At 43.1% G+C, this 10,236-nt stretch overlaps 1 protein-coding gene across 1 annotated transcript; it reads left to right on the top strand.

Annotated features, from left to right (window-relative positions):
- Nucleotides 1-7,504: 7,504 nt before the first annotated feature.
- LOC134486228 (Y-linked testis-specific protein 1-like) lies at nucleotides 7,505-9,383 on the top strand. The gene is made up of 2 exons (XM_063285150.1): nucleotides 7,505-7,647; nucleotides 8,351-9,383. Exon 2 carries the CDS (start codon nucleotides 8,517-8,519, stop codon nucleotides 9,189-9,191), a length of 675 nt encoding a protein of 224 aa, XP_063141220.1. The 5' UTR covers nucleotides 7,505-7,647; nucleotides 8,351-8,516; the 3' UTR covers nucleotides 9,192-9,383.
- Nucleotides 9,384-10,236: the final 853 nt, after the last annotated feature.

Raw genomic sequence — 10,236 nt, 5'->3', positions numbered from 1 at the left:
ACTCCTTCTTTAAATGAGGAACAAGAATACCCTTGGCAGGGAAGGGAGAGGCAAAGATTAAAACAGAGACTGAAGGAACACCCATTCAGAGCCTGCCCCACATGTGGCCCATACATATACAGCCACCCAATTCGACAAGATGGATGAAGCAAAGAAGTGCAGACCGACAGGGGCCGGATGTAGATCGCTCCTTAGAGACACAGCCAGAGTACAGCATATACAGAGGCGAATGCCAGCAGCAAACCACTGAACTGAGAATAGGTCCCCCGTTGAAGGAATCAGAGAAAGAACTGGAAGAGCTTGAAGGGGCTCGAGACCCCAAAAGTACAACAATGTCAAGCAACCAGAGCTTCCAGGGACTAAGCCACTACCTAAAGACTATACATGGACTGACCCTGGACTCTGACCCCATAGGTACCAATGAATATACTAGTAAGAGCACCAGTGGAAGGGGAAGCCCTGGGTCCTGCTAAGACTGAACCCCCAGTGAACTAGACTATGGGGGGAGGGTGGCAATGGGGGGAGGGTTGGGAGGGGAACACCCATAAGGAAGGGGAGGTGGGAGGGGGATGTTTGCCCGGAAACCGGGAAAGGGAATAACACTTGAAATGTATATAAGAAATACTCAAGTTAATAAAAAAAAAAGAGAGAGAGAACTTGTCTTACAGAAGATCAAAAAACAATAAAAGACTTGTAAATCAATTTTAAAATATAATGTAGAAGAAAGCTATATTTAATTCCTATGAAATTTTGAGCTCCTTAAGGAAAAAATTAAATACGGAAGTTTCTGAAGAAAACAACACAATCTTGATGACCATAAAAGATATTCCTGACAAAACATCCACTCCTGTAAATCTGTTAATACTCTCCAAATCAAGTAATAAATGTGACACGATTTGCGTCAAAATTCTAATAGCATATTTGATAGAAACGACAAGCTAATTTTAAAGTTAATCTGTGAGAAATACCCAATAGTCAAAATGTTTTTAGAAAAAGAAGAGATTCCATATAAAACACACTATAAATTCACAACCATTAAAATAATGTATTACAGCCATCCAATTAGACAAGATGGATGAAGCAAAGAAGTGCAGGCCGACAGGAGCCGGATGTAGATCGCTCCTGAGAGACACAGCCAGAATACAGCAAATACAGAGGCGAATGCCAGCAGCAAACCACTGAACTAAGAATAGGACCCCCGTTGAAGGAATCAGAGAAAGAACTGGAAGAGCTTGAAGGGGCTCGAGACCCCATATGTACAACAATGCCAAGCAACCAGAGCTTCCAGGAACTAAGCCACGACCCAAAGACTATACATGGACTGACCCTGGACTCTGACCTCATAGGTACCAATGAATATCCTAGTAAGAGCACCAGTGGAAGGGGAAACCCTGGGTCCTGCTAAGACTGAATCCCCAGTGAACGTGATTGTTGGGGGGAGGGCGGCAATGGGGGGAGGATGGGGAGGGGAACACCCATAAAGAAGGGGAGGGGGAGGGATTAGGGGGATGTTTGCCCGGAAACTGGGAAAGGGAATAACACTCGAAATGTAAATAAGAAATACTCAAGTTACTAAAAAAAAAAGGGGTTTAAACGATAAATAATTTTTTTTTAATTTTTGTCTGTGGTACCAGGTTCAGTGTTCTGCATAAACTCTAAAACACGGCAATTTCTTTTTTTTTTTTTTTTTAAATCGCCAAACAGAATGGATCTTATATTTTTCTATCTAGGTGTAATCGAGACGTAAAAATAAAATTCTTTGCTTTAAAAAAAAAACTAATTATGTTTCATTGGCTTTTTTTTTGTTAATTTCTTATTTTTATTGTTTTGTGTTTTGTGGTTCATTTTAACAATTATTTTTTCATTGAATTAATTATTTTCTTATTCTCTAGTGTAGATAAAAATTTAGGTTGCTGGTCTTTGTTTCTAATCTAAGAATTAGTGTTGTAAATAAAGTTTCCTCTTAGCACCATCATAGTTATGTCTCACACATTTTGATAGTATGTTTCCTATCTTCTTCTTTTTTTCTTACTGTTACATATTTTCATTATTTCTTGACATCTGTATTACTTGTGAATGTGTGATTTAATGTTTCTGGACTGGGAGACTCCTGTTGTCTCTCATTGAAGACGTCTATTTTAGTTTTGTTGTATTAGCAGAACACATCCCGATGGGCTGGAGATGCAGCTCAGTGGACAGAGTGCTCACTTGGCTCTCACACAGCTCTGGGCTCCACCTACAGTACCTCATCAGCCTGGTGTGGTGGTCCATGCCCAGAGTCCCATTACCAGGAGGAGAACCAGGAGTTCAACATCATCCTCGGGTGCATAGTGTGTTTGAGGCCAGCCTGTGCTACATGAAACCTGTATAAACAAATACGTCCCACAAGACATCCTTTCTTAGGCATTTGCCTCACTTTGTTCTGTGGTTTCTGAGTGTCTGAAAAGTCCAGGGTACTTGAAGGAAAAGAACATCCTGGTGCTACTAGGGACTGTCAGTCAGAGACATTGGCTGGTGAAGCCATCTCATCCCAGCTGGTTTTCCGCCTGCTTCTGTTGCTGATGGGCTGATGCGTGTCCACGGCTTTACTCATGATCGCCCTCCTTCCTTTTAGCTGTACTCATTCTTGCTTCCTGCTGAGGCCGTGATGGAGTTAGTGACACAGATAATTGGGGTCTCCTTCCAGCCCACTGATTCTCTCAACAATAAGTTCTTTCTCTGTAGAAATAGTTTCTCTGTTGCCTACATTATCAGACATAAATATAACACTCTTTTCTGTTTTATTTTGACACTGGGTTTCATTATGTAGGTAGGACTGGCCTGAAACTCACTGTATAAACCAGGTCGGAATTGAACTCACAGAGATCAGCTTGCTTCTGAGTGCTGGGATTAAAGGGGCATACCTGGCTCCTTCTTTTTTTAATTTTTTTTAAATTTATCTCTATGGTGTGTGTGTGTGTGTGTGTGTGTGTGTGTGTGTGTGTGTTTGTGTGTTTGTGTGTGTGTATGTGTGTGTGTTTATGTGAGTGGGTGTGTGTGTGTGTTTATGTGAGTGTGTGTGTTTGTGTTTGTATGTATGTGTGTGTATATGTGAGTGTGTGTGTGTTTGTGTGTGATTGTTTGTGTATGTGTGTGTGTATGTGAGTGGGTGTGTGTGTGTTTGTGTTTGTGTGTGTGTATGTGTCTGTATGTGAGTGTGTGTGTGTGTTTGTGTGTGTATGTGTGTGTGTGTGAGTGTGTGTGTGTTTATGTGTGTGTGTGTGTGTTTTGACGAAACAGTCCATCATATCCTCTGAACCCCGATCCTCTGCAAGAGCATCCAGTGTTCCTAAGCAGTGAGCCGTCTCCCCAGCCCCTTCTGCCTGCTCTAAACTCCACTTCATTGTTCATCTTGCCCAGACATGCCTTTAGTTCCTACTCTTAGTGTTTGTTTTAATTCAGTGAATTCCTATTCGATTTTCTCTTGTTTCTTCTATTACATCACCAAGATGATGTGTATATTTTCTTTTGGAAGTTTCTCATTGACGACGCTTGAATCCTGGCTTTAAAATCCTTGCTGACAATTCTAACAATGGTTTTCTCTTGGTGCCACCACCAGGGAACTGGTTTTTCTCCTCTGCTTTTCATTTAGGGGGATGGTCATGGTGTGACGTGATTTCCATTTTGACGTCGTTTGTCTAAGATGTCAGCAGTCCTGACACTGTGTGTGCAGTGGCTGTTTATCCTTCATAACCTTTTGGTGGTGTTTTGGTTTTTCTGGGTTTGCCTGATTGAATAAAAGGGATTATACCTCCAGTCCACACCAACAGGCATATCTTAGAGGGGTCAGGAAGAGTGGTTCTCAACCTTCCTAACGTAACCTTTTCATACAGCTCCACCAACTTTAAAATTATGTCATTGCTACTTCATAACTTTAATTTTGATATAGTTATGAATTGTAATGTAAATGTCTGCTGTACGGGATATATGATATGTGACTCCTGTGCAAGGGCCATTTGAGCTCCCAAAGGGGTCTCCATCCAAGGGTTAAGGACCTCTGATCTGGACTTAGTGGGATCCCCTTATCGACGTAGATGGGTTGCCCAGTGTTGCTGGGGAGGAGTCTCCATCTCTGGAAGGCAAAGTATATTCCACGATCCGGCTTTTTCCTGGTTCCCTCTGGAATAGTGGACACACTCTTGATGGTTACTGGTGGATCAACTGACTCCAGGCAGTTTTCTTTTACATCATCGAAGATGAGGATTCAAAAAAGGTTCTGCTAGCCAAAAGCAGTGGCTGAAGATATCCCTGGTGATCTTTCCCCTTCCCTAATGGCTCCTTCTCCGCACAAGGCCTACGGTAGATGTCTGAGTCCCTCCCAAGCTGCACCTTTCCAATCTACACTCTTCCTCTGTGGTGTTTCTTTCACGAAGAGCACACACGCTAACCCTGAACCCATGTTGCCTTCAGTCAGCACTAACAACCTATTACTCTATGCCAGTTTCGTTTTCCCATATGACACGGTTGCTCACAATTCTGAGTCATATTCACACATGTATGGACAAACAGAATGGCACCGATTGGCTAGTCTATAATGATGCAGATTCTGTATGATTCTGATTCAGAAGCCTGTAAATCCAAGATGAAGAGACCATCGCCAGAGGAAGGAGTTCATGTGGGTTGTTGTCACCACAGAAGGGATGCAGTGGGCTAGGAAGGCAAGAGAGGGAGCAAACTCCCTTTCATAATTTAACCTTTTCCACAATAGCATCATTAATGGATCTTTATTTGTACGTCGCATCCCTCTTGACCTGATAAATTCTTCACAACTATATTCCCACTGGTGATTAATCTTCAGAAAATTACTTTTGGGTGAACACATTCAAACCAGAGATGAGGGTGAATATTTGGATATCTATAGTGGGTGTGGGCATTATTCTTCCCAGGTCGTGTACCCGTAAGATTTCTAACTACCTCCTTCCCCATGGTAGCCTCACTGAATGACGTGAATTCCGGGTGATTAATAAGGTACAGACACCAAAGCTCATTGCCATATCCTGTCACCAGTATCATGCTCGAAACAGCAAGAGCCACCTGTGGGAAGGAAAATACGAATAAACTTTATGGTATCTCTAAACTATAAACCCCCAATTTAATCAAAACGTTGTTTAAACTCAGTTCTCTTATATCGATGTGCTTTAAATGTACAAGTCAGTGGGCTTGCTTGTGACTCCTTGTACAGGTTTATACTGTACATTAGCCATCTTCATCCTCACAAATCACCTCCATTTCCACCTGCACACACACACACACACACACACACACACACACACACACACCCTGCTGCTCCCTGTCCTCTTCCTAAATGCCCCCTTTCACTTAATATTCCTTATTAACATCTAAATTCCACAATCGTCTGTTTGAATCTGGCTTGTTTCACTTAACATATTGTGTTTTACACTCCGATCCGTTTTTTCTGAAAACAAAACCCTTTCCTCTTACACATAGATGAAAATCACATCAATGGACATCACATTTTTTAAGCCATTCATCCAGTGATCAACAGCTAAGGTTATTCCAAAGGCTTGTCTATTGCACACAGTGTGGCAATCAGAAAGTATGTGCAGGGTCCTGGTTAGTTTTTATTATCAGTTTGACTCAACCTGGGAAGAAGGAGCCTCAGCTGAAGAATTGCCTCTATCAGAATGTCCTTTGGCCTCATCTGTAAGGAATTTTTTTTGATGGTTGATGTGGAAGGATGTAGCCCACTATGGGGAGTGTCATCCCCTATGAAGGTGGCCCTGGGTTGTAGGAGGAGAGAAAGCTGAGTAGGTCATGGATAGCAATCCAGTGCCCAGCATTTCTAAGTTGTCTCTGCTTCCTTTCCTGCCTCTAGAGTCCTGCCTGAGTTCCTGCCCCAACGTCGCTCAGTAACAGACGGGAACCTAGAAGATAGAGTGAGACAAACTCTTTCCTCCTCAAGTTGACGGCTATGACGTGATTGTTCTTCTTGTTGCCTACCTGTTCTTCCCTTTTTTGAAAGTTGTCTCTGTTTATTGTTCTTAGAAAGATGATATTACATGTTTCCTCATGGGCTCTCTGTCTCTCACAGTGTCTCTCTCTGTCTCTGTCTCTCACTGTATTTGTGTGTTTGAGTGAGTATATGTGTTTGTTTGTGTGTGTGTTTGGGTGTGCATGTGTGTGTGTTTGTGTGTGTATGTATGTGTGTGTTTGTGTGTTTGGGTATGTATGAGTGTTTCTGTGTGTATGTGTGTATGTGTGAGTGTGCGTGTGCCTGTGGGTGTGTGTGTGTGCGCTCTCCAGGCTTAAAAAAATGCCCAAGACTGTAAATCTCAGCAGGTGCCTAGAGAAGGAAGATGAAGGGGAGAAAAGGGGGAAAAATCATGTCATGTGAGTTAACCCCACATTGAGGTCAGCCACATAGTGGACAACAGTTACATAATGGCAGAGGAGTCATGAGAGCATACAGAGAGGAAAACTCAAAGTGTGAAGGAAAATGTGCTTAAAACTAGGATAGAAGGGAGAAAAAGAAGACGGTGCACTTAGAAAAGTGGACAGATTTTAAAAAGCTGCCATAAGTTGTTAAGCTCTAAGTAGATATGAAAAAATTATAATGTTAATGTGGAAGGGAATTACTGGGGAGAGGGAAGGGAGGGTCAGAGTGTGGTGGGGACAGGGGAGGGTTCTGAAAAAATCCTTTTGAAGATCTGAAGAACTATGTGACACAAACAATTAAAGTACCCTGTAATTTACAGGTAAATTCCATACTTACCTGCATCCAGTATTCTGTCTACCCATATTTCAAAAACAAAATTACGTCATCTATTTCATCCTGTTTTGCTGCATTTGATCTAATAAATTCCTTGTAACCAGAAGTGCTGGTAAATTTTAAAGACATGTAAAATATTACTGGTCGATATCCGGTTTGTCATGTTTATCCCGACTTTGGAAGCAGGTCCTGGAGCTAATTTTTCCTCGCTCTTTGCAAAGAATCCATAATTCATGATTGCCATTGACTTCAGTACAAGGTATTTAATCTTGTCAAATAACAACTTTGTTTGAATAAAAATGGCCCTCCTCTAATTGTGGGTTTTGATAAAGCTAATTTTGCGGTGCTATCCAGTGGGCTGCCTAGGAGAGAGAGGCTAGCAATATTTCTGATACGGAGAATGACTTAAAGATAACCAAAGGAAAGATAGGAGCTGGGAAAATAACCACCAAGGATGTTGGTGACTCAGAAACCAAAGACTTTTTCAGAAAAAAAAATGCATGAAAAGAGCTACTTGGGCAGACTGTGACTCCAGTCATCAGAATATTTGGGTGGGGACTTTATTTTGGGTCTCCAGGAGGCTACAGGAGAAGCTAAAACCTAGATGCTGGAAGTTTCTAAGCGTAACTAGGGAAGGAACTGGCCTGAGAGGGCTTCTATGATGTAAGCAGAGCCTGGATGATGTCACAGAGCACTGGGCGGAGGTTGTGCTTCTCTTCCACTTGGAGGCGCTAGACTCCTTGAAGGTGGGTTCACTATCTTCCCAGCGGGCTGTGAAAGCCAGTTCAGCTCCTGAACCCCACAATTGTTCAACAGGCTTTTGGAGCCTGACCGGTTTCCGAAGACAGAATCTGGACGACTAGGACATTTTTCTCTCGGTAAATACGTTTATGAAGATAACTGGGACCCATTTAGCCCAGAAAGCTAAAAGTTCTCCCTCGTACAGCGAGTAACCGTATGTTCTGATGTCTTCCACGTTTGAGAGCTCGGCGGACGGTCTAGGCTAGTCAGTCTAAGAGTTTATTATCCTTTGCTAACAATATCTAATTCATAATCCTACTAAAATGCCAAAGCTCCTCTCTGTGCCTGTGCATTTTAGGAGATAATATTTCTTTTTGATGTTGTTGTTGTTGTTTTTTTTTTTTTTCGGAGCTGAGGACCATACCCAGGGCCTTGTGCTTCCTAGGTAAGCGCTCTACCACTGAGCTAAATCCCCAGCCCCTTTGTCTGAATATGTTATTCTGAGCTGTAGAGGACCATTTTTTCATTTCACTTTGAACTTTAGATTTTGATTTTTGAGACAGGGTTGTTCTGTGGGTAGATTTGGCTATCCTGGAACTAACTCTGTAGACCAGGCTGGCCTTGATCTCACAGAATTCTGCCTCCATCTGCCTCTTGAGTGCTGGAATTAAAGGTGTGCTCCACCATTGCCCAGCCCTCCTACGAACTTCTGATTACGACAGAATTAGATTCAGATGCTCAAACCTGTCTACCATTGCCTTCCTCACCTGCTCCAAAGTTCTCTTAGACAAGAGCCTTGGTCCAGCTCCCTCCTTCACCCCACCCCCATTGTTCTTGCAGGCACTCACATGACAGAGGCAACAGCATTGTGTTTGGTTTAAGCAGGCGAGCTCTTCAAACCCAGGCCACGGGCAAGTATGAAGCCTGAACACAGAACAATAGCCACAAGACAGTGGACCAGGATGCCGTGTCCTAACACACGAGGTCTACAGCCAAGAAGAAGAGGATGTCTCTGAGGAGGATGAGCACACAATCCTTCCAGAAGCAGAGGAGGAGGAGGCCTTCTCCCCAGGCCCTGGGGAACATTGTGGGCTGCAGAATTTCTCACGGATGGAAGGAAGGTGATGAGCCTGTCACCCAGTGGAAGGCCATCATTCTAGATCAACTGCCAACAAATCCCTCTCTCTGTCTTGTCAAGTATGATGGAATTGACTGTGTCTACGGACTGGGACTTCACAGCGATGAGAGGATTTTAAAGCTTAAGGTCTTGCCTCACAAAGTAGTGTTTCCTCAAGTGAAACACGCCCATCTCGCAAGTGCCATGGTTGGCCGAGCAGTGGAGCATAAATTTGAGGGCAAACATGCCTCTAAGGACAACTGGAGGGGGGTGGTCCCATCCCAGGTGCGAATCATGAAGAACTGGTTTTCTATCACCTACGAGAAAGATACAGTCCTTTACATCTACCAGCTCCTGGATGATTACACAGAAGGTAACCTCCGTATCATTCCAGAGACTCCTCCAGTAGAGGTGAAGTCAGACGTTAACAGCGACATCTTAACAGGTCAATGTGTGCAGTTCACCAGAAGCGATGGGTCCAAAAAGATCGGCAATTTCATTTACCAAGTTCTAGCCAAGCCTTCTGTGTACTTCATCAAGTTTTATGGCGACGTCCACATCTAAGTCTATAATCTGGTGGAAAAGATACGTTAAGGTGAAATTCGCAAAGTGTGGGGGACATAGATGGGTAATTTATAGGATTTGGGAGAAAATTTTTGTTTTTATGTGTTTCAGATACACAAGCTCCTTTGACAACCCCAGTATCTTTTCCAGTGAAATTTGTTTTTGCTCTAAAAATTAAAATGTGCGATGTGACGTGTTGTATGTGAACACTTTGGTGGAGGAGACGGGCTTTGGTGGATGGAACATGGAGAGGAAGCCGGAAATGTCAAGGCTGTGAACAGTAATTCTGATTTCACGTAGACTAAAACAAATAGGACTGAGCTGGTCTGGTCTTTAGGGAGAGAAAAGAACTGGTGATGAGGCTTAGAGGAGCAGGGATGGCACGGGGGAAAAAAATGACGGATGTTTAGGAAGCAATGGAGAGGGGCCAGACATAGATAGACTCTCTGAGGTGAAGTTTGAGGGAGAGACAGACAGTTGGGGAAAGAGGGGCAGGGAACAGGGAGGTGGTCTTGGAACTCAAGGGGAAACCCAATAAACTGATCCAAGCAGACTCAGAATCAGAGAAGGTCGGGGATTGTTTGACTAATGAAACCTAATGAAACCTGTTTCTCATCTGCAGATGTATTATTTTTAATTATGTGGGTGGGTGCAGGGAATGAACACAGGAGACCACAGAGATAAGAATAGTCAGATCCCCTGGAGCTGGAATTAAAGGTGGTTGGGAGCCATTGGACATGAGCTCAAAGAACAAATCCACGTCCTCTTTCAAAGCAGATGAGCTCTTGATCCATTGGTTATCTCTCCAGGCCCCTAAAGTCATCTTTTTAAATACATCCAACCTTCACATGCAGAGAAGAGACCAGGATGAGGGTAAGAAAGATTAAATTGATGGTGATGTTGAAGAAAGACTAAAGAACACATGAGGGAGTAGAGGACACTGAGGCATGAAGGAATTCCAAATGGAGTTCTCAAAAAGTGAAGCAGGAGACCAGGAAGAACAGAAAGGGTCTAGAATGAGTTGAACTTGGGCCGCATCCATATT

Source organism: Rattus norvegicus, chromosome 3, assembly GCF_036323735.1.
Source record: "Rattus norvegicus strain BN/NHsdMcwi chromosome 3, GRCr8, whole genome shotgun sequence".
Classification (NCBI taxonomy): Eukaryota; Metazoa; Chordata; class Mammalia; order Rodentia; family Muridae; genus Rattus; species Rattus norvegicus.
This window is presented reverse-complemented; position numbering and strand designations above follow the sequence as displayed.

Excerpts from the sequence above, each read along its gene's own strand:
- LOC134486228 (XM_063285150.1), top strand. The coding sequence starts at position 8,517 with ATGTCTCTGAGGAGGATGAGCACACAATCCTTCCAGAAGCAGAGGAGG.